This window comes from Odontesthes bonariensis, chromosome 3 (assembly GCF_027942865.1).
Source record: "Odontesthes bonariensis isolate fOdoBon6 chromosome 3, fOdoBon6.hap1, whole genome shotgun sequence".
Classification (NCBI taxonomy): domain Eukaryota; kingdom Metazoa; phylum Chordata; class Actinopteri; order Atheriniformes; family Atherinopsidae; genus Odontesthes; species Odontesthes bonariensis.
The window spans coordinates 38,317,862-38,343,751 of record NC_134508.1 but is presented as its reverse complement, the minus strand read 5'-3'; the positions used below and the strand labels follow the sequence as shown (position 1 = coordinate 38,343,751).

The 25,890-nt window shown below is 38.5% G+C and overlaps 1 protein-coding gene across 7 annotated transcripts in view; it reads right to left on the bottom strand.

The window, feature by feature from the left end:
* Nucleotides 1–25,890, bottom strand: part of LOC142377541 (dedicator of cytokinesis protein 3-like) — a 224,270-nt gene that overhangs the window by 52,935 nt on the left and 145,445 nt on the right. For 5 of the 7 annotated variants that reach the window (XM_075461759.1, XM_075461761.1, XM_075461760.1 and 2 more), the window contains exons 6-7: nucleotides 3,260–3,408; nucleotides 1,522–1,606 (exon numbers count right to left, since the gene is read on the bottom strand). In XM_075461759.1, coding sequence (XP_075317874.1) covers nucleotides 1,522–1,606; nucleotides 3,260–3,408 — 234 coding nt within the window. Of the gene's footprint in view, nucleotides 1–1,521; nucleotides 1,607–3,259; nucleotides 3,409–15,652; nucleotides 15,857–25,890 lie in introns of those variants that run through there. The other 2 variants (XM_075461765.1, XM_075461766.1) reach the window with 2 other exon arrangements.

Sequence of the window (25,890 nt, the reverse complement as noted above, 5' to 3'; positions counted from 1 at the left end):
TGTGAGCTCATGTAGCCTGGAATAATAATCAATAAATAATTTATTCACTGATGATGATTCACAAAGCACTCAGATCCACCACAGTCACCCAGATAGCAGCCAGAATTATTCCAAATTCTGTTTTTTTTTTTTTAACCAGAATCAGGAAGGCCTTCAGACAGAAGTAGAAGTTTAATTTTACAGTTCACATAATCAGAACAGCAGTTTTAAAATGTCCTGAAAGTTGTGTTGAGGCCATCAGAAGACATGTCTGATTGGACTCTAAGGTCCTCTGACCTGAATACGAATGACTACTTCATGTTCATTTTATATCTGCCCTGGGGTGGAAGTGGCAAAACGTACACAGTGTGAAAAAGTGACATAGAAAATGTTGGCTGGTTGAGGCATGGCTGAATATTTCTACATGTGAAAAAAAAAAACAAAGTAAGGAGAGGAAAGGATGTAGCTGTTTCTGGGAGAATGTGTTGCTTGAGGTTAAACCTATTAAATTAAAGTTGCAGGTTGTTTTCAGAGAAAGATAAACAGGGAATAACAGGAGAAATGATGGAATGGCCAGAAGGACACAAAATTAAAGCATGTTCTGAGCACCAAAACACAACAACAGTGTAGTGATTCACAGCAGCAGCGGCGTGGAACAGACCTTTGCTCAGGTCTAACTCTAGTGAGGGCTTTCAAATCCCCGTTCATTTTTATATAATGTACAAAGTGAGTAGCAGCTGTAACTGAAAGTCAGTAAAGTCAATAAACATCAATAAACATGAACATTGTCATAAAAAAACAATTAATTATTCAAATTCAAATAATTTGAACTAGGCAATTCAATAGCATCTTATTGATTTCAAATGCAATATTAGATACACCAACGGAATAGAAATTCTGTTAGTTAACATCCTTTTCAACCTTTGCAAGCAGTTTAAAGCTAAAATGAATCAAATTCAAACATTTATATTCACCTTTTGCAGGATGAAAAAGCAGAAACAGTTCTCCCATCCCATTAATCTACAGCCTAAAATGAGATGAGCGGCAGAATCTATTGAATGTTTAATTCACAGCTGTGGCTGTTACGCACCCTCTATGAGAGGAAAATGTTGACATTAAATCAAGTCTAACTGGGATACTGGTAAAGAGCTGGTATAATTACCTCTTTGACTCATCGTTGTAAGGACAGAGTAGTTATATGAAACATATTTGTGACATTTTATTCACCAGAAGCTGCTTCTCTAAATGCATCCCTCAGCAGCACAGACTGAACTGTCCACCAGCAGGCTGTTCCAGAAGCTACAGCCATACAATTATTTATGAACATCCCTTCTGATTGGCAGGTGATGGGGCTCCAGGTCTATCTTGAGCCAATTGGAATTATAATAAATAAATAATGCAAATTTCGTTACTCTGCACTCTGCACTCTACCAGATATAATGGCTGCAGCAACAGACACGAGACTGTGAACCAGTCTGAAGTAGCCCGAGAAGGGTTATCTATCTGTTGAAAAAGACTTATATCACTGAATAAAGGTCTTACCATCTTATAAAGATCTGAGACGCTAATCTGGTCTTCATCAACCATGTCAAACTCCTTCCTTGGCACCAAGTCCAGACCGAGGTGTCTGAGAGAGATAGCAAGAAGGAGATGGATGATGTTTCATATGACTTCACACAAAACAACACTGACACACTCACATAAACCGTGCACACACACACACACACACATAATATATGAAGCAATTTTAGAGTTGGCTTTGTTCCTGAGATTTCCTTTCTAGTAAATCGCAATTAACACATCTTTCACTTGCAAACCAGTGGCCAGGGACTCAAAGACATGTTCAGAATTTTCCCGGAAACTAATCAAAAGGCTTCTTAGACTGTAGGAGAGAAACTAGATATCAATTTCTGTATTAACCAATCACGAGTTTACACATAGTTTTAATGGGCTCATTTTCAATCACAATCTCTGACGTGTTTGGCCATCTGACATAAGAAACAGAAGAACGTGTGAATGAGCGCAGCTTTATTGGAAATTAAGCTGTATTAACATACACTTGGAGCATGTACAGCACATCTAGGCCCATTTGAGTCTAGTGGAGTGTATACATGCAGCACTGATCAAACTCCAACCACAGAATATGGTTGTGTTCGCTTGGTTTGAGAATCCCAACCTCAGATATTTATGTGTATCTTAAAAGTCCAACTTTGCTTGGAGTAACACTTATTTGTGCTTTCTGACTGACCTGTTGCTCTTTTGTTTGATTAACTGATCTGCACAACAAGAAAAGTAGCTTCTAATTAGCTTGTTTTAGAGCACTGTTGGAGCTTGAAATGATTGTGTTCCCTCACTGAGGGAACAAGTGCCCCCCCCCAAAAAAAAGATAAAACAACAGTAATGAGTAGAAGCAGTGATGTTATTCAGTTGTATTGTTGATCTTAGTAGATCTTAATAACTGTTTGAATAACAGACGTACTTTTCCTGCTACGCTCCTTTGAGTGGAAGCTTTTTAATGTACTCTGGCTTTGACAGATCAGGGGGAAACTCTCTTATTTAGTATTCACCTTGGACATGTATTAATTTGCAAGAACATCTCAAATCATATCCACTTATGAGTGCAAGAGTATTATAAAAATATGGTGAGAAAATCACTAGTTTATGATTTAATGGATTTTTTTTTGTATTATGTACACACACTGCATTTTACTATACTGTGAGTTTGTAAGTCTGTTAACTCTGCCAGGTAAATGACAATTTTCATAGAAATCCTTGTTCTTGTCTTATTCTTCTGGTCAGTGCAATAAAAATGAGTAGGCATCACTTTTTAAACTGTCTCTCCCCCTTCGGAGCAGTGGTTTTGATAACTTTTGAAACTAGTAATCACTTAATCTCGAAGCAAAGGGGCAGCTTTTCTCAATCTTTATCTGTTGTAAACAAAACCTAACGAGTCTTTTCAACCATGGGTTTTAATCCTCATCCACTTGCCTTATGACTGCAAGAGTCCTCCAAAAAGTTTTCACTTTTAAATCCATGCAGTGATGACAATTCAAAATAACAAGTTTGTGCTGAGGAATGATGGGCCTGACACCTGTAGAACAGCTACACATGGACTTTGTGATACGATTTTTTTGTCAGCTATTATTTACAAGGTGAAGAATTTACTTCTAATCTCAAATATGCATCCTTTGAATTTGTTGTTTCAGTTAATATGTATCAGTGTGCATAAATGTGTGCTTTGATATGGGATGTATGTCACTGTTTATGTGTGTTTTCTCACTCATTGCCCCAGTCGAGTCTGACAGTGATATGTCTCTTGACGTCTCTGCTCTGGTCTTGCGTCAGGTGACCGGACAAAAGCTGCCTTCTCAGGTCGATCAGCTCCGTCATTACGTGGCGAACCTTGTAGAACAGATCCACCTTGTGTCTCTTGATGAACAGAAACAGGGAAGATTGTGGATTAATCCAATGTTTTCCAGTGAATGTGAACCAACTCATTATTCTTACCAGACTTTTGTTACACATGTATCTTCTCAGAAAGATTTGGAGCCGAGTAACTGTGCAAGATCAAGACAGGTTTGTAACTCCATTTCGACCCCTTCATTGTCTGGCTTTGAACTATGTTTGTTGCAACCACTTAACTGAACCACATCATATATTTCATGGAAATGCACGTGATCAATAATGGGAAAAAATTATTGCATATAGTTAAATGACAAAATACTGTATATGTATTTGTAACCTGTTGCAGATGTCAAGAATGAATAGTTATTATATCACAGTTACATATCAAAATGTTGATTAAGAAGTGGTTTCATGCAATCTGCTCTGCCCCCTCAATAACTGTGAATGTTCAGGGTCAAATTTAATTAAGCAACACCACACTATGTTTTTTGTCTCCATAGGCAAGACAGTATTGTACATTTCTTCTAATAAAAGCTCAGCAGTGGTTTCCTTCATGATGATCTTCATTAATGCTACTGTTCAGAGTTCTTATTATTATGGGCACATGAACAGGGATTCTTTCAATAATACATTAACCATAAATTAAAAAGAATAATGAAATTGTTAAAAAAAAAAAAAGACCACTGGTTCCACCTCTGTGACCGTCTCAATCACATTTCCGTAAGCACAAATAAAAATGACGCTGTCTAATGAACCTGAGCACCTTTAAATGAAGGAATATTGAACTGACTCTTCACGCGTCTCAGCACCACAGATTGGACTACTGAGTGTCAACAGTTTTTTTTACAAAAAAAAAAAGACCAAATGTATAAAGATTTGCGCTCATACACAAACCTGGGACATATTTCCACCTATAGCTGTTTCTTTTATTAGCACTCTAATAAAACCCTGCAGGCCCTCCACAGAAAGCAGTGGGGTTCAAAGCCCATTTAGTTCTTGGCAGGACAGCTAAAAAGGCAAACGAGACAAGTGCTATGGATGCACACATATCTACTAAACCCATATAAAATTCACTGATATTGCAGTTCTGTAGGGTTTACATGAAAAAAAAAGCTTTCCAAGTACTCATCAATAAAGTACATTGAATGGCGCAGTAGTGCACACACGTGGATTACATGGTATCTGCATATACCGGCTTTATACATATGAACTGTTTCTCACACAAAGTTCATATTGCACATGCATAAATGTTGGTATTTGAATATGCATGGATACTTTCCAAAATGTAAACAACATGTGCAGAGGTCAGGCAGTAAACCCAGCAAAAAAGAGCAGCAAACCACAAGCTCGTTCTGTTGCCTGTAATATCTCCATCTTTCTGTTTCAGTCCATCTCTCTATGTTGGGTGTCACCAATATGCAGATGATCCTTTTTTATTAGAATATTTATATAACTGTGGCTGCAGTGGAGCTGTTTCAGGAACTTTATAAGAGTTTGGTGAACATAGCTGCAGCAGCTTTGCTATCGATTGGTAATTTGCCCGTTAGGTGTTTTTGCTACTCTCCCAGTGCATGCTGGTACAAACAGAAGTCTGAGATTAGATAGGAAACAAACACAGCACGATATGTCATGTAAGGTATACCATGTATAAGTCTTTTAAGTGAAGCATCCCTATCTAACTATATTTTTAAAGGGATAGTTCGCCTCTTTTGACTCTGACGTTTATGAACATTTTCTTACCCCCTACTGTGTGCTGTGAGCTGAGTTCCAGCCTCGTTTTGGCATTATGAGGTCGGACTTTTTCCTGGAGAACGATTTTGTGAATCAAATGTATTATTCTTTTGAACGCATATTGTTTTGAGAAGCAAAACGCTTTATTTTTGTGGCCCCAGCCAACTAGCCGGACTACCTTCGTCAACGCCAAAACGAGGCTGGAACTCGGCTCACAGGACGCAGTGGGGGGGTAAGAAAATGTCCATAAACGATATTGCTAGTATGGGATGTCATACAGCTTCATGTCAAAAGAGGCGAACTATCCCTTTAACTAAGTATTGACAAAGTTTTTCAAGCCCACTCAATTAGTTATTACTCCCCAAAAAATCTTAATCTTCATCAGATTTAATTTCATCTGTTCCTCATTGAGTATGCAAAATAGCTTAAATTCTCTAAATATAGAAAAAGAGTTCAAAGTCACTCCTCTATCAAATTTGTTAACATTTTCTAAATACAATTAAGTTGTTCAATCGAAACACTGGATATAATTTTCTTTGTACTTGTATTTAATAAATATTTTAGCAAACGATGGAAGACTTAAATTTTTGCTGCATTTAATAAAATCTCCTTACTTCTCCATTAATGGGGGTTTGCACATGAAATAAATTTAATTGTATCTTTTGTTTTGATTGTAAAACATAAAATAAGTCAACTTGCAGAAATATAGGCAATTAGCATTACAGTTGTTCTGCACGTGCATGTGTTTAGGGCTGAAACTTTCAAGCTAAGTTTCAGTTTATGTGACTTATTCTCCAGGATAAAGAATCCCACTATCATGGTACTACAGGTGAAAACAACAGATATATCTACATACTGCCAGCAGTATTGGTCTGAGTGTAAAAGCTTATCCAAAACATGGTATCAATTTAAAAGATTGCTTTCTTGTTATCAGAGGTTTTTCAGAAATGATCACATAACTCTGAGGCATTGTGTCCAAATGGAAGTGACTGTCCCAGAACAGACAGGTCCTGCTGGTAACTGTTACACCATCCAACAGAGCTGAGGGATTTTCATCATTTTAGCCCTCAGCGCGGCAGGCGCTCGCAGTACAAAAAAAATACTACAACTTTCAGTCAAAGAGTTTTACATTTTAAAAGGGTTTTAATTTATTGCTTAACATAGCATTCTCTTCAGCATCTGTTTAGCATTTGTTTTAGAAGCGATATGGACATAGAGGTTACTGCTCTTTGATGCACTTTGTAAGAGTCAAAGTACAACCGTTGTGTGACATTCAGAGAACACAAAGGAAGCATGCTACTCAATACACAGACACTGAGCTCACTGCGCACAGTGCTGAATCATTAGATAGCAGTGCACTGTCACATGCAAAGTGAGCAAGCTATGATGAGGATTTGACAGCATTTCTTTTATTTGGGGTTCATCAAATATTAAATACACTGAGGTAACAAATAGCCAACAACAACAGCAACTTTTGTACAACCAACCTTCCTATATTGTGAAACAAAAACTATATTGCAATATTTGCTAAAATGTGCTGACAGCTCATTTCAGCCATTTTTTGCGTACTAACAGAGGTTCTTAAACCAAAGACTGCCCACTATGAGTGGTCCAGTTACTGCTCTCATGTGGCAAAGCTCATATAAAACCATTTACAGCATAAATGGGTACACTCTACTCCCAAGGGTGCACTTCAGTTAAAGCAGCAGAACAGAAGTCAGTAATCAACCCAGAGTGCTGCACAGACCAATCCCCAACTGACATATCAGCACAAAGACGCACAAAAACAGCACTAAACTCTTATTTACAGGACCATGCTTAGAGAGGGTGTGCACCAGGAACAAGGTACACAAATGCTTTTACACCAGAGAGGTGCCCAAAGCCAACTATCAATTGTCAGCCACCAGATCCGCTGTGGGAAACAATAAAGTATGTGCTTGGAACAAGTTGAGCTCAACAGATGGAGACAGCGTATGTTTTATTCCCCTTTAGTACACCAGTAAAGGCAGACTTTGTTTGCCAAAGATATCAAAGACAGAGAGGTAAGGTAACTCAATTATGCAAGTCAGGTAAATCAATTACTTGCAGCACTGCAACAGTAAACACTGCAGCAGTCTCTTAGGGATTGTTTGCAGGATACTGCATTACAACATTAACAGTAACCTGAGAGTTACGATTGGAGTTATATTGAATAAGAAAAATTGCACAAGTTATATCTATTTGATATACGATGCAGTTTCTATCAGAAAAACAATTCCTGGAAACAGAGCCTTTTACAAGCCCAATTCTAAAATATTGAGAAAGGTAGTCGATTGGACTATGAAAACAGTTTACTCTAATAGTTAATCAAGTTATGTGATTAGTTAGCCTTAAAACAATTTTTGCTTCACGGTTATTCAGTCAACTTCACTGTTTCAACATTGGTTGTTTATACTCGTGCACCTCAGGTGGCGTGCTGTTGCAAGTAACGACAACATTACATTAGCATTCATCACGCATGCAGAAATGTGCAGAACCAGATTGTGTTCCTTATCAATCTCATGTCTGCACTGTGATCAAAGCCATAATAAGTAATAACCAACATACTCATGTAAACATCCTTAGTTTAAAAATATCTTCATATGATCACAGAGAGCAAACTAAAAAGAAAAGATGACTTGAAACCTAATGGGGACATAAATAAAATCAAAGCATCGGGACAGCTTATGAGCAACAGGCAATGGAAGCATTACAGCCATGTGCCATCTGTACTTTTTTTTATTTATTATTCAAACAGCTTGCAGCGCACTTAAATCCCCTTTAAAACCAGGACTGTGGATTTATTTGGGACATCTGGTCATCACAGTCAGCGGGTACATGTGCTTGACCTTTGTGTCCTCTTATGAGTTGATCAACTAGACTTGGAAAAGGCGCACCAGCTGGCACAACAGGGGGGAGTGAGTCTCCTCTCCACCTTGGGCTGGCACTAAAAAAACACCCACCCACACCACAAATACAGATGATACATGATGATTTAAAATGAATGAATTTAAAATGCCTGATATGTCTTTCCTAAGGAAAGATGTAGATTCTCACAGGTACCAGGTACAGCTGAACACACTTTTTCTCCAACAACAGTGTGGAAATCTGTTTAAAGACAACTTTTTGTATATTCATCCTTCTGCTTACTTCTACCACTCCCTAAATGCCTCCTCTGCATCTTTCTCCAGCCTGAGTGAGAAATCCCACCTTCACATCCTGCAGGAACTGATGCACAAACACAAATATTAAAGACTATTTAATACCACTTCAGCAACATAGATCTCAGATAATGATGCTGTTTATAAAAGCCAGTTGGTTTCATTGAACCTAATATTTAGAGCTCCGTGATATGAACAAAGTGAAACAAATGATATTCAAATCATTTCAGCAAAGTGTGCCCCACAGAACAAAAGTGTAATGCTGAGCACTAAGACAAAAAATAACAACTGCTCATGTTTAAGCTCACAAGACAGCTTCTGGCTGCTGTGTTTACCACTGTCAACTTAATCAAACATTTATTTTCCTATTTATCTCTGCGTTGGCCATAGCTTTGCACAGTTAGGGACATAATCTGAAGATTTGAATCACTGTGACAGCCACAAACTTCAGAGACTGACTATGACAGCTTCCTTCATTAACAAACACTGCATATTTTTCACTGTAACATAGAATTACATCAGCTGTTTCTTCGAAAGGTGGGTCAGGAATCAAAGGTAGGTTTCCTGGGAGCGAGACTGTCAAGGCTCTGCATTAATATATTAAAGGATTCTATGCGGACTGACAGTTTTTATATCAAATGGGATATTTGCAACGCTTCTTTTCCATTAGAGACATCCTACTCCATTTTACACCTGATAAATGAAAAAAGAAAAAAGCATATTTCGAAGGCTTTCCTTGGTCTCTCAGGGGGTTGGAAGTGCTTGATTAGTGAACTAATGCTGAATAAGCAGAAGATCTGAATGATGCAGATTCCAGTAATACTAAAAAAGCCTCCATTCCCTTTGTCAGCATGAAGGCGGAAGAAGCGGAGCATCATAAGATTGTAGTGCAAGTGTTCATTTTACTATCGTAAATGTAGGAACACTAGTCTTTGGTAAACCGTGGCTTGGTGCAGGGGAGACAGTGTGCAGTTGTTTTGCCAGAGCTGGTTAGCTGAAAAAAGCAGCCTGCCTCAGCTGACACTAATGAGAGTGGACAAAATAATTAAGTTGTAGAAACCAAAGCAGTGAGTTGAAAGATGCCAAAATGCTCTGTACAGTGCAATAGATCTGACTTCACAGATAAGTATAACCTACCTGACACCTCTTTACATTGGGGTGGCACATAATACATTAAAATTACATGGTGGCCCCATGGAAACAATGCCAGTGGAAAGTCACTGAGAATCACTGAGATTCTCAGGTTGCTGAGAACAAACTACTTTACTCATCATGGTTGACACTCAAATTTCCTCACCCAATTGAGGTAGTATTATCCAAAGGTCAACTTTTGGGGTATCACAATGGAAAGTGATGGAGGGGCACGACTGCAAGACTTTTGGACAAGACATCTCGTTTGATTAATCAGTGTGCCCTGTGTTTTAGGCTGTTTGCCTATATTGAAGTGCTGTTAAAGTAAATTTAAAATCCTTTTCACTGGAGTGATGGTGGATGTGGCGGGGGCTTGTCGACCTGGTTACCAAGACGATAAGGCAGACGGTTGTCCCTTTCTGTGATACCAGCCTGTAATTATAACACATTATGTGCCTGCACCATGTAACAACCAGGCTGAATCTCAGAGTCAGGTAATAATTCAGAGTAGATTTCTAAAAAAACATCAACTTTCACATTTGAAACGCTGTGGAAGATTTTATGCCTTATTCTGGAACCCAAAAAAATCATCCTTCTGCCCTAAACAACAACAGACCAGTTGCCCTAACAACCTTCAATATATATAAGTCTTAAAGAGACTGTTATTGGCTCATTTCAGTGAGCAAGTTAACATATTTCAAGAAAAACTTTGCTTGTTCATTGTCCTGGGGCTGGGTTAGAAGATGTCATTTTCTACCTGCTTCAACAAGCTTTCTCTCATCTGGACAAAGCCCACAGCACAATGAGGATCGTGCATTTTGATTTCACCTGTAATTTTAATATAATTCAGTCTGCACTGTTATTAGAAAAGCTCCATAAAATACAGGTAGATGCCTCCACATCTAACTTGATAATTGACTACCTCCCAAACAGACAAAAGGTTTATGAGACTGAAGGGTTGTGTGTCTGAGAAGGTGATCAGCAGCACAGGAGCATCCCAGAAGACTGTACTCTCACCATTTCTCTTCACCCTGTACACCGCAGACTTCCCTGTACACTGCTGTTGCGGGGTGTCAGTGATAGACAAGAAGCTGTGTGCCGGGAACCTGTTGACCAAATTGTGGCATGTTGAAGGAACAATCGCCTCATCTTGAATGTGAACAATGAAAATATCATTGATCTTAGGAGGACCAGAAATAAGACAAACATTTAAAGATGATAAAAGATGTTGCAAAAGCTGCTCAACATATATTGTATTTGCTAAAGGCTAAAAGATCAATGCTGTTTTCTCTTTGTCACCTATCATTTTACTGTAGGTTATATACCCAGGTGTCTAAGACGGTGGATAAAAACTAGCTTGCTGGTGGAAACTTGTACAACAAAAGCTGAGCTGGAAGAAGTGCGGGGTTCCAGATGTTCGTATGATGTACACCACCATTTAAAATGCAGGGAGAAAAACCTAAAGACTAACTAAACAAGTGCCAATATTCATCATAAATTGTGGACGCTGTTTCCAGACAATTTAATTTATAATACATAAAAGTATGATTGCATACACAGCTCTAGCATTAAGTGTTTGCTCCTTGTTTGAGTAAGTGCATGTTGATTCATCAGCACTCCAGTAACACAGTTCTCTGGCTGCCATCTCGCAATACATAACATGCTAACCCACTCTGACAAGCTTGACTACATATTTAATCAAGTAATCTGTAATGTCTATCTACTTACTTTGGGAAGTTACCAGTTTGAGGCCTTCTAATAGGATGTGAACCAGCCTGGCACCTTTCAAATCAGAGGGGACACTCTCAACACCTCTGATCCATTAGCAAATGCCCTGTTTCATCTTCACGCTTGTCAAAGCAGTTGCTGCTTTACTGAAAACAAAAGCGCTAAGACAAACCACCAGGGAATACGAACAAAGAGCCTCTGAATTCATTTTTAGTTTCCTCTGCTCAGCCGTTATTGTAACATGCTGCCATTGCTATGTAATGATAAATCTGAACAAGGGAAGATTTCCATGTTAAATGTGTCCTTGAGCCTTAATTATACACCTGCAGTGGATCAAACCTTGAACTTGAGGTTGTTAAGACAAGCAGTGACCTGAATAAATGAAGATAATCAAAATGCACTAAGACAGTGCATTTAGCAGATGAAACTGGACTCATTAGTGTGAGATGTTTTTAATTTGTATCCCTTTTGGCCCTGTGAGATTCTTAGCGCCAAGGATTTTATTCTGAATGAGCACAACTTGTCTTCTTATTCATGTAGAAAACAATCAACTATCTTGCATCATCTAGGTACGACAGTGCATCACAAAATGCGTCTTTGGTGACCTTTTCTGATTGAATGCCATTTCCGAGCCCTATCTATATATAAACATGTAGTCATCGTAATGCATACTGATGGGCAACGGTCAGGACTTCAGTAAAAGTAATAAGTAAAACTTATTGCCTGAAAAAATATGAGAAATACTGTATTTCACTTCAACAGATTTTGTCAAGCAATAGATGTGATATTAGAAAGAAGTGATAAGGATCATGAACAGAAGAAGAAGTTGGGATTTTGCAGAGCCAATGTACCTCTGCTTTTTAAAGACACACAACAGCTGATGTTCTACTCTTTGCACTGAACCAATTACTTGCAGAAAATTGAGGAAAAGCCTGAAAAAAGATCTGAAGTTTACTTTTTAAGATGACTTTCTGAGGAATGTTGAATCCACTCAAGTGACAAACCTTACTTGAGTGGTTGATTAGAAAATCTTATCAATGATGGCCTTTTCTTTTTCCTAGTCGTAAGTCAGAGACCAGAATAACCTGCTGACGTCATACAAAGTAGTACAGCAGTCCACTGCTGATTGGAGCACTACATGTTAATATCAAGTGTAAAAAGTCTCTGACAATCTGGTCTGTAATGAGGATTCATCTCGTAAAACAGCCAATGATTAGGATTTCAACAGTATTTCTGCTTATCTGTGCAGCAAAACTTGCAAAGAGCTAGTATTTTGAGTCACTGATCATAAAAACTGCAGGTTTTCCTTGGAAAAAAAAATGTTAATGCTGAATTTATTCGTAGACATATAACCTCAGAAATGTATCACAAATGTCCAATTCCAAAACTATATATAATTTTCAATGCAAGGGTTTTGTTCAGCAATTATGGCTGTATATAGCTAGTTTTCATTTTTAAATAATGCCTTTTTAGATGTTGCTTTGATGGAAATATATATCTTTACTTCCTGACATTGGCAGAGTTACTGTTAACCTGAGCTCTTTGCAGAGTGACATCAGCTTAATAAGTAAATAATGATCTTGAAGTATAAATCAAAGAGTTTGGTGAAGTCCATCACTTCTAGCAGAAGTTCAGTGTCATGGAGCATGCAATATGTGCTGTGAGTATATTTGTGCCTGCTGCTGTGGTTGTGTATGACAGCTGCATCCCATGCCCGTTATTCATCCAAAATCCCCTCATGACCTTGTTTGAACTCTATCAAGTGACGCGCAAGAAGCAGACACTGAAACGCAACACACACACACACACACACAGTGATCACAGCAGCAGAAAGTGATAGCAGGGATGCCAGTCTGCCTTTTCTCATGCTGTGTGTACTTCAGGATGCAGACACAGGAAGGACAGCTTTCTCTCTGACTGGAAAATGCAGTTACAACACCAGGAGACACAAGTTGTCACACAGAAAAATATTTGATATAAAACTGATGTTATTTAAAGTAGGTCATTTGAGGATTTAACTACTGGATGGCCAGACCAAGCGGAATAAAAACTGAGTATGAATCACACTAACACCGATAATCTAAAGCAGAGATCCTTTCCTAAGTCAAAACTGTCGGACCACACGGCTCGAGTTTCAGCTCCGATGGCTTCTGGCAGCTTAGAATGAATTCAAAAGTCTTGCTATTAGTGTCTGAGGTTAAAAATTGTTTTGGTCATTGTTACATTGGTTTTTCCTTATGTGTCTGCCCTTAAAGATCATTGGATGCTGAATTTTCTGGAAAAACACACTAAAAAAAAAAATAATAATTTGCTTAGTTCTGGATCTCATCATTTATTTGTTTGTAGTTTCAAATACCTAATATGGTGAAATACAATATGTCATCCCAATTAATTTGCTTGTAATGCTTCAGAACTAATATGCAAACTGTATGTGCGTATTTGTATTTGTGTGAATGGTAAAAGGTCTGCACTTATATGGCACCTTTTAAACCCTGTCAGGTTCTTAAAAGTGAATTTCAATGCGTTTCTCATTCACACATACACCCACTCATACAGTGCTCTATATCATACAGTACATGTGAGTTCTTTAAGGAGTATGCAATGTTTTTTGTCAACAATTACACACCAGTGAGCATATAAAGGGCAATTATAGGCAGAATTCAATGCTTTGCCCACATGAAGAGGCTGGGGATCAAACTGCTGACCCTCTGTTTCAAGGACAAACATCCTACCTGATTATCCATGGCCAGTCCCATAATATGGCTTGGTTTGAATGTATGATTTAAGATCAGATATGATTAATTTGAAAAATATTTCTAATACAATTATTAATACAATACAATTATAATACAATATTAGTGAGTGGAAGAAGCTCAAATTTCCAAAGGATATCTTCCTTCGTATTATCAATGTGAAAAAAAGAAATTGTACTGAAAGACAAGTTTCAGAATGCATTATCATTTTGGAAGGATAATCTTTATTTACAATTTATTCACACACAATTTCTAAAAGCATAAATGGAAGAACAAGCGTACCCTATAGCAATATAATGAAGATCATCAACTTCTTAAAGAGGTCAAAGGTTACGAAAATTGCCAAAACGCTACCCTTCAGAAACAGACAGCTGGTTGAGGTTTGGTTTGGTGAAGCATGGTGGTTCAGTTTTGGTAATAATCAGCGGGCTTTGCTCATCATGATTCCTATACAAATCCCATTGTTATCTTCACTGAAAAACCATGGTAATGGCTCTAACTCATAAGAAATGGAAAAAGGAACAATGGTCTCACTGAAAGTCTGATATTTTGTGGATTTCTCAGTTCGCTGTAATTATCTCCCGCTGCTCCTGCTGTGCTTTATATCTAACAAATTCACACAAATTTCACACTCTTTTGCTCCCAATGGACAAAGGTGACTAATTCTACAGACAGAAATGGCTTTATCACTTTTATTTTTAGAGATAGTTCACGATAAACATGAATAACAAAAAAAGAGATTTTTGAGCACTGGTGGTCTAAAGCCTCGTTTTCCACTATGCAGTCCGGTACGGGTCGGTTCAGAACGGTACGCTACGGGTCGGGTCGCTTTGCGTGAAACCGGTTGGAACACTGAAATAAGCTAACCGTTCTGAACCGACCTGTACCGGACTGCATGGTGGAAATGAGGCTTAAGTGTCATTACAGGAAAGAGGGCAGACATGCAGCAAAGTGCCAGAGGTCGAGACTCCAACTTTGGCCAGCTGCAGGAATTACTTTCAGCCACACTACACGGGTCACCAGTTTAACCAGCTAAGCTACCCAGCACCCTAGGTCACTATTTTGCCAAATATCTTTTCAAAAGTCACAGCAGGTGGGATGAAACTTTATTTACGATAACATTACTTCAGTACTAAATCTTCTCATTTTACGTAGTCTAAATATTTACCGTAAGTATTCAGTATCCAGGAATCCATAGCAACAACAATTTATTCCAAACTGAGATAACACTGAACAACATCAGGAGAAAAAAAAAGCTCAGTCAGAGTGATGTAATCTCTGTTATGGCATGAAAATAAGAGAATAAACCACATGAACAGCTAAAATGCCTCAATTTGGGGATATTATAAGAACTATGGTTCAGCAGTTTTACCGGCCAGACAGAAAAGGGTAACAATCAGAAGCAAAAGATGCTAAATGATAAAGTACAGTAAACAAGACATAAACGACAGACGACTTCTATACACTTTCCACGAATGCAATGAAAAAAAGAAATACTGTATGCCTCGTTACTATGGCAACAATGGGTGAGTCACCATAGCAAATATATGAAATTGCACTTACTGAAGTCAATAGATCCCGGGCAGCAACAAACATTTGATTATGTGAAGCTTGAAAAACCGACAAAAAACACTTTCCATCCTTGTGAACAACTCTTTTCCTCTCTAACACACTCACACACACATCTCAATCACAGATCTATTCTGAAACAGACAAACTGCATGTCCAAATGTAAGAGAGACTTACTTACAGTTGCCATGGAGGGATGATAAATCCACCAGTTTCTCTCCTCACCTTTTTCCTTCCTCCTGCAGTTTGTCACATCCGACCACTGTTAAGCCACTAAACTAAACAGCAATCCAAACCAGCAGACGGGAGGAAAATCACAGCCTGTCAAACGAAGACCAGCTTACAATGTACTGTAGCAACACCACCGCTCTCTCTGCTTGTGTGTACCTATGCCTCATTCTTCCTCTCCCTCCTCCTCTGACCTGCTCCAGTCTCCATCTTTCTTTATCCCCCCTCAGTGCCACCCACCCACCCACAGGCCAGTCTGCAGCTACCGGCTTCTCTCCACTTTTGCAACGCGAGTGCACAAAGCTGAGAAAACATATGACGAGGTGTGCTTTCCAAAGATAGAAAGATGGTGATATACACCACACTTGAAGATAAAGACATTTGACAGCATAACTCATTTTCTTAAGCTGTCGCCCAGAGGGAGTCTTTTGAATGAAATGTGTGGTATTTGCGTTTGTGAAAAAAAAAGAGCAAGTAATAGTAGATACAAGTTGATAGACAGATAAATATACAGCGGTACTCTGTGTTATCATCTCCATCATCTGCATTTCCTACTTGTTTTCACCTGGTTAACTGTTACAACTCCCAGTTGAACTGAGCATTGCTCTTTATAATATGATTCTTTAAACTGGTACAGACAGGCAAAGAAGATGACTGAACAAAGGACAAAATGTGTGTTACTAACATGTATTTGGTCACAAGTTGACACTGTAATAGTTTCAACTGAAGTTGGGGTTACTAATATCTGTCTGACCATGAACCAACCACAGAAATTCTTTTATGTTGAAAAATTTGGAGTTGGGGAAACAAGTGTAAAAAGGTTAGATTTTAGAGTTTTAAACCTTGGCTTTAATTACAGACTGTGTTCAGATAAATCTCCAGGCTAAATCGTATTTTGGAATTAATTGTGTAGGTGTTACAGAGCATGATTTAACTACTTCTAGAGTTTAGTAATTAACTTCTCCCTGATGATTTCCACTATTCATCCAACTGCTCTGAAATCTTAAATCTGCGTAGGGAGATTGGATTAAACAAAGTAATCTGTAGTTAACAGACTGATGTTCAGTGAAGTAATTTTCATTAAAGCAATAATATAACGCCCAGAGTCAGCATGTTGACTTTTGTACTTCTAGTAAAAAAAACATAATTTCACCATGAGTGAAGTGGATGTCTGGGATAAAGGCACACCACGTGTTGGCACTGCTTGCATTGATTTGTGTGAAATGACTGAGATGTGCATGTTAGATTGGATTTCATGCGGGTTTGTTTATCTCAGTGAAGAGCACATCAGCATTTGCTACAGCGTAAAATATTAAAACAAACCGCAACAGCTGTCAAGCCTCGACTCTTCACACTGGAAAAGTTAAATTCACTCTGTTGAGAATATGCACTGGAACACTAAGAACAGTTCAGCTTTATTTATAAAGTGTTTAAAGAAATAAACTCCTAGAAAAAACTTACTTTAACTCTGCTTACTGTGTCGTTGATGGTCTCATATTTAAACTCAAATTGAGCTGATTTTACATTGTAGTCTGTTCTTCAAAATATGATATGCACTTGCCGAGGATTTTTGGTAAATCTTTACTCGTCTTTAATACATAACTTTAACAGTCAGTGTTTCTCAAAATAACAGTTGAGGCTTCTTTTGGGTTGATGTTAAACCAACCATCCATCCATTTTCTATACCATCTTAATCCAATTTAGGATCGCAGCGAGCTGGAGTCTATCCCAGCTGTCATTGGGCAAGAGGCAGGGTATACTCTGGACAGGTCATCAGTGTTGTTGGTGTTAACTGATACAGAAATGTGTCTCTATTAACTCGTACAGTAAAACAGGTAGAAAACATATAACTTAACTACAAAAATATTCAACAGACCAATAATTCGATCACAAACGAGGCTGATAGTACCAGTATTCGGTCCTGAATTATTCCTTACAATACCTTCTTTATAAAGAGAAACTGAAAACTACTGTGGGTAAAATCTGTTTGGACACTACAGTCTGGTTAGCTACAAAGCTATAGTGTAAAAAATGTCACTGTAAAATAGCAGTAAAACGCTAATGAATTAAAGTAGCTCTGCTACTCAACTGCGTTTAACTGGGGGAAACAACCCACTTTATATTTATCTATCTGAGCATCATCATCAATCCAACAATTTGTTGCACTTACTTTGCTAATTTAACATAATCTAGCTAGAAAAACTCAGTATAACAAAAAAAGCACAATACCTTAGCGATCATAATAATGAATCATTTCTGGTAATGTCCACAAATGTCAACACAATCCCGTGAAAGAAAGTGAAATTAAATGGTTTACAGTGCAAAACATTGTAATTTCATAATAAAAATTGTTTACAGTGCATCAGCCAATGAAGCAACAACTCTTGGATTTTAGAAAATTATAATACCAACACAATTTTTATGGTTTTCTTTCCCATCTGGCTTCCCAGGCTGCCATTAGCTGCTCCATGACGACTGACAGTTTGATGAGGCATGTGATTCAGGGCCAGCTCTAGAATTAGATTGTTGATTGGAAGTTGAGGATAAGCTTTCTTTTGCACAACAGTTTTTACAGAGGGTGGTAAGACCAACAAGCTGCAGCAGCGACACTGCTCCCTACACATCTTATTCTCTCATCACATTTTATCATTTGTAACAGATATACAGAGGTAGCGTATTAACAATGTGCTGTTTGCTTTACTAAAGTGAGCTGTCAGTCAAACTGTACAAATTACAAACTTTTACATAAATCCAAATTTCTCTCGAAAACCAGCAGTGTCAGATGATAAAATGTGTAAATGCGATTTTTTTATATTTACGTATTTTTTTAATAGACTTTTGTAAGAATGTATCAAACTGAAATCTTTAAATCAGAAGAACAAGACCTAAAATCAATACAGCTTTTGTAATTCAACAGCTTTGAATTGATTAAACAAATTTAGTTTTTTTTATGTTGAATGCCAGTTTCTGTATATATTTATCAATATCTGTATTTTTTTCCTTTTTCTTTGGTAAACAAACCAGTTTGGGATTTTTATTTTAAATTACCCCAGGAGTTTGTTCTTGTGATGAAGAAGTTGGAAGTTTTAATCATCAAATCCAACTCTTATATCATCCATGGGCCTTTTAAATAACTGTTATTCGTGACTGTCAATTTCAACGTTAGAAGTACATTTTAATCCACTCCTCTAATCTCACCCAATGTGAAGAGGGACTGGTGTATTGCAGTTATCTCCTCTTTTTTTGGTTTTTGTTTTGAAAGATATTTTAGATTTTCATGAGTTAGTAAAGTGCAGAGGAATTTCACCAAAGAAACAGGAATATTTTGGCATGTTGCAAAATACGTTATATATATATATGTTTATATAGTGAAATGTGTACTAGATTTAACCCTGATGATTTTATGTTGAATATGAAGCTTTGCAGCACCTCAATAACAAGTGTCCATGGTTCAACTCCAGATGGCTCCAAGTCTTTGTTATATGTCACATCCCAATTTATCTCCCTGGATCTTTATCACATCTATCATCTACACAGAAATCAGAAATACCAATAAACATGATATTAAAAATTATGCCACAGTCAGCAGCTGCTTAGCAACCCTGAAGTAAAAGCGTCATGTTGAAGATTTATGAGGCGTTGTGTAGCTGTAGCTGCAGCTGTGCCCAAAATCACACCCTCATTCGCTCATTTGCTTCTTCAGTAGACACCAAATGGTTTTCACAACAGTGAGCAATGATGTGAGAACACGCACTAATCACTGTTATTTTGTGTCACCAATGCCAGGTGTAGATCGCTGCACTGCAGGATTGTTATTAGCTATGTAGATAACATGGTCATCACTTTGTTGTGAAATATTTTAGCTTACTATATGCTGGATACATTTACAAGCTTATAATTTGGACCCACAAATGAATGACAGGATATGAAAGTACGGTATGATGAATAAGAAGGGACTTTGGGCTCAGACTACTTCCTGGTCATCAACAAGGCTTTCTATAGTTTGTTGAGACAGATAAGTTGTATGAAGTGTGTCTCAGCCATAAGGTTTTGGTCCCTTGATGTTTTGGATGATGAGCTCATGAAGCCCTGAACTCCCACAAGAAACCATATGTTCACCTCCAGGCTGCTGAATTTAGCTTAACAACCGCACTCAGAAAAGCATTGCGATTTTGGCCAAATGTCAATCACGTATCTAAACATTAGAATATTCTCTTTTGCTTTGACCTTGACTCTGTAAATGGGATACTCTAAAAAACAGAAACATTGTAAGTCACTATATTCTCTGGTACGTTCAGCAGGCAACCAGCAGACACTCTAGATCGTGCCTAATAAACGTCTCTAAAGCCAATTCCTGAACCAGCTCAGTTATATAAGCGGCATCAAATATGTAGCACCCTCTTTTGTCTGTTCATTCATCCCCACAGACATCTAATAATTCTCACCAATGAATTGATCTATCATCCCTTTTCCCTTCCTCCTCTCCTCTTTTATTTGATTCCCCCTCCGGTCTCAACTCAGTACTTAACTTTTTGTTTCTATAACTTCATTGTCATTATTATTATTATTATTATTTGTGCTAACTTGGGCCACCTATAGGTATTGTAAAGTACTTTATAAGTAAATCCTAATCTGATCAGTTTCCCCTCTAAGCCACAGTTTTACTGTCCTTTCATCACCGTTTTTGGTTTCCATTATTCATGCGCAGTTTACGGATTCTTGCTCTCCTCGTGTCATCATGCTGTTTTCCTTGCATCCTCTTTTTCTGATCTTTCTCTCACTCCATCATGTTGCATCTTGTACATGTTAAATGACTGAGCTGTTTATAGATTTTACACATTAATAGTACCAGCTCCTATGACCTCTCTCATGACAGCCATGGCTGTTATCCAGGAAGCCCTGATAGCTATTAGGGAGCTCACAGGTCTTTATGCTCACTATTATTGCATGTAGCATGGAGAAGTCTCAATACCCCTAGTTTATTAAAACTCAAAATCACCTCAGAAGGGTCAGGTGTGATATTATGATGTGGATGAGCTCGACTGGCATGTTTCTTTCTCCTGAACAAATTTGTGATGTTTCAACATTTAGCATGCACTTCCCTCCAGAGCTTTTCACCTTTTAATGTGTCGCTCTCAGTTTCACCGTTTGTTTTTCTCTCATCCCGTTTATCTGTTTTTCTCGAGATGTAATTTTTTTTGTTCATGTATGAAACCAAAACATGAGATGACAAGGAGAAATAACACAATTCATTAAAGGTAAGTGCAGGATGTCACTGCAGAGTGGGCTCCAACCTCTACCGGTCATCAAAAAGCAATACATCATTGTGGTCTGCCATAAACCGCCAAATATACATTTTCCACATGTTGACATTTTTCTGATTGTGTAACATGTTAAAAAAAGTTTTCTACTATCTGGAGGGAAAATTAAAGTTGTCAAATACTTATCTAGTCTAAAGTTAGGATAGCAACATTGACTTAACACATCTGTAATTGCTTTTTACCAAGATTTGCTGCCATGGATGGCCTCCCACGTAATTAACTCTTGAAATCTACGAGCAGTAGTTGCTAGAATTTAATGCTTTTCTCAAAACATTTTTTTGCTACCACTGATCATAGATTAAAATAGTTTTTGCTTGAATCTCACAGTATTTACTTTGCTTAGGTCCAGAGCTTTGAATCTATCCTCTTTGTCAAGTCATGAAGAAGCGGTTTCTCTGTTTAAAAAAATATCTCCCAGTATTTGCTTTATGTTTGCCTGCATGGTGGCAACTTATTCTCAGCTCTAAAAGACTTTGTGACATAATTTGTGACATCTTGACTTAATGTTTTGATTATCTACTTAAAAAAAAATCACATTGCTTAAAAAGTTCACACAAAAAAAAGAGACTTTACATAAATCTTTAATAAGATTATAGTGAGTCTGCAAATATACCCCACTTTCTTTTTTGATCAATGTATTTTTTTTGGTACAATTAAAAGTGAAACTGTGGCATTTCTTTGGATCGTTTTCTCGAGTCACTGCTCGATACTCCTCTTTATTTAAAAATATCAAACACTACTTTCTCCGGTTAGAAGAATAATAACTTCCTGTGTTTATTAGTAATGACAAAAAGCATTAGTAGCATATTTCCTATAAAAATGTTACATCTGGTGAAACTGAACAAGATTTTTTTTCTTCTACCCATATTAAGTACAAACTGTGTTTTTCATCTATAAACTCCCCAGTGTGGGTCTGTATTCTCCCTCCCATTCTTCAGCACAGCAACAGAAAAATTAGTTTTAATTATAAAGTTAAAAGAACTGGACAAGGACAGATTCTCCATCCTCTTCCTCCTCCTACAGCATCACTCCAGTCACTCCTCCTGTACTTCTTCTCTTCAGTCTCAACTTTTCAACACACAGACATCCACACAATCTTGCCTTCAAATTTCACAGCAAAGGAATGTGTCCTTTCACATTTATCCCGTCTCCACATCCCTCCGTCCATCATTGTTCAGTTGTCACTGTTCCCCCTCGTCTGTTATTCTTGTTCACACATTTATCCTGCCTACACACACACACACACGCACACACACACACACACACACACACACACACACACACACACAAAGAACTACACATTCCATTCCATCTATTTTAAAATCATCTGAGAGATGACACAGAAGGAAAAATGTAGAGAATGGACCAGAAATCAATGAAGTAGAATTAAGGAAGAGACGAGTCATTCTCATTCTGAAACGTTAATTAAAGGGAGTACTACAAAGGTGTAAAAGGTAGATAAGGTAATACATGGCTTAGATTTAAATATCGCATTGCAACATCGTATTATGAAATAAACATCTTTAGCCACAATAGCAGCTGTGTGTGAGTCTACCATACTTTGAACTTCATAATTATTAACTCTTACTGACAATACTAACAAGCTGATCATTTGGGCCACCTTTGATAATGTTTTACCTCTTAGTGCATGTTGATATGTGTTAATTAGTCCTAAACCAAATGTACAGTTCAGCTGAAGGAGATCATGAATGATGAAATGTAGTGGCAATCCAGTCAACAGTTGTTTAGCAGAAGCAAATGATATAATTATATATATTATTGATAAGAGTGGGTGTAATTTAACGATTGCTGGAACCTTAAAAAGAAAGAAAAAGAAGTTGCTTCTCTGGTATTTTCTGTTTTTAGTCAAGTAAATATTTATGTAGTTTAGCCGTTTGCTAACTGGATCGAATTTGTGTCTTCCTTATCTTCTGGTCAGATGAACTTTCTTTTATTTCTAATTCTGTCCTAAATTCCGTCTCCCACCGACTGTCTGTGGTTGTTCTTGTAACACAAACTTTGGTTCACACTATCTTTTTCTATTCAGTATTTCCTCAGAGTTCCTCTCTTGCTCACACACACACACAGACACTCTTTCTCACATCAGAAATGTGTAAAGTGCCTTTGGCGGCATGTAAAAGGTATGCATACAATACACCGGTGAGAGCATAAGACAAGATGTGTGTTCGCGAAGGAAGGACACAGCACTGCACGTTGATAAAATGCATCAAAGAGCATATCTGGTGTTGTGTGAATCTGCAAGTGTAATGTGTGTGTGTGTTGTGTGTGTGTGTGTGTGTGTGTGTGTGTGTGTGTGTGTGTGTGTGTGTGTGTGTGTGTGTGTGTGTGTGTGTGTGTATATGTGTGTCACCCATCTCTTCTGCTCTGCTGCATTTGTCACATTTACAAGCTTGAACACCATCAAAAGATCCAGTGACTGGGAATTCAGTACATCAGTGTTTATCTGTGGGTTCAATCATGTGTCACTGTATGACACTCAAGGTGGACAAGAGTGAGCATCACGTACAGGTGTTAACATTGCATACTGCCCCCTTGTGCACCCAAGACAGCTCTGACCTGTTGAGACATGGACTCTGACCTGACTCTGCGGCATCAGCTGAAAGCTGTGAGGGGACCTCAGTTGATAAAACTAGTTTTTCCAGCACAAATGCTCGATTGGCGTCTGAGGTTATTTGAAGGCCAAGTAAATGCCTTGAATGCCTTGCCTTGTTCATCATGCCTCATTTTACTACTAAAAGAGGCCACCGCCACGAGGGAATACCACTGTCAAGGAAATTGTGAAAATGTTCCAAAACCATGTTTAGGTGTAAACAATATAATGTGTCAGTATTTCCCAGTTGTATTTGGCTCAGAGCATCACACTGCCTCTGCCAGCTTGCTTTTCTCCAATCATTCATCCTGCTGCCATCTCTTCCCTAGATGAACAAGGCACAGATAATTCAACAAACTTTTTGTTGCTTTGTAGTCCAATTCTGCAGCTTTTGTGTCCACTCTAGACACTTTTTGTGATGAACATAGGAGAGCTTTTTCCCTTTGACTGGTCTGCAGCTAAGCAGCTCCATAACCAGAGGGCTGTGATGCATCGTGTTTTCTGAAATCTTTTAATAACCATACTTAAATAAAGAATATTAGATAATTACTGATGATTTCATGTTAGCATCACAACCATAATAGATGCAGTCACAAAGTAAGAGATGTGATGCTGTCAAAATGAGGGGCAGATTTTAAGATAAACATATCCATGTTACCCTCAGTCCTAGAACAATCTTTCTGTCTAATGCTCTCCCTCAGTCACACAAATAGACAAATACAGATATGCTAATCTGACTACATGTCAGGTGAACTGAATAACATTGATTATCCTGTTTCAATATTTCCTAAAAGCAGCCACTGAACATTCAGTTCTTATGGCCCTGTCACACTGTTGCGTATGGCACTAGTGTATGCCAGCGTATGAAAATTATCACTCATACGCTGGTATACGCTGACATACGCTAGGGGAACGTTAGGCATAGGTTGTATACGTTTCAAGCACGCTGGCATACGTTGGAATACGCTGAGGCAGAAATAAATTTTTGAACATGCTCAAAACTTTTGTGCGTATGCGAGCGTATGGTTAATACGCTAAGCATACGCTAGGCATACGCTAGGCATACGCTGAATACGCTAGAGGTACGATATAGGTACGTTACTGATAGGTCGAGAACGCTGGACATAAGTTGCCATACGTTGGCATGTGTACCGTACAGCTAGCGTATTTATAGCGCATGGTAACCAGGCTGTCTCTGACGTAGTTGGCAAAGGCTGTTCGGGCTGTGATGGGCTGCTGCTCAGCTTTGGCGAGGCCCTTGAGGATGGTGCCGGATTCAACCATTCTATTCTGTAGGGACTCAAGGAGGGCGCTGTCCGGGTCCTTAGGCCGCTTGCGTGACAATGAAGAGGTAGATGAGGGTGTAGGGGTTAGCTCATCTAGGTCAACCTCAAGCTCGGCGCAGGCAGTCTCTGCAGCATCAAGGTCTCCCCTGTGCTGTTGGATGGTTGCCTTCACCTGCAAAGACAAAATAACACAATTATAAGTAAAATGAATGCAACAATGAAAGCAAATATGATTTAAATCAAGAAATGGAATTTATTTCAAAATTATTCATGGGATTCGAATAATAGTGGTCAATCGCAAATTAGAACTGTTGTATACGTACACTCTGGAGGGGCTCTGGACGGTGGCGAGTGACCGTCTTCAAGAAGCCAAACTTGGAGAGGATCGACTGCTCCCTCTGTCAGGTCAGGTCTGGGGCACCAGCACCGCTCTTCTTGTCAAGGCGTGTGTGGGTGTCACGCAATGACCGGAACCAGCCCTTAAGGGTGTCGACTGTCTTCTCCATCAGCTGGGCCTGGTCTTCCCAGATCTTGTTCTTCTTGTCCTTACGCCTGTAATCTGTCATCTTGACATTCCATAGCACAGGGTTATCAATTATAAACTCCAGCATCAGCTCCTCCTCAGCGATACTGATGTTGCAGGGGTTCTTTTTGGCTCTCTTCTTCTTTTTCCCCTTGTCATCAGCCAGACGGGCGGAGATGGAGGCGGCAACTGACATATCTGAGGCAGCCGACGATTCACGGGAGCGGTCAGGAGGAGGAGTTGGGGATCTTGATCGCTCAGAAGCATGTAACTCATCAGCCGCAGGTGCATCAGGCATTTCAGCAGGTTTGGGTGAGAATGATTCTTGTGTTTTTTTGCCTTTTCCTCGGCCCAGGGCCCGGGCAAACGACGATTGCTTCTTGGGAGGCATGATCGAGATGAATGTGTCGAGAGATGAAGGCTGCTGATACAGGCGCGTTGAAACG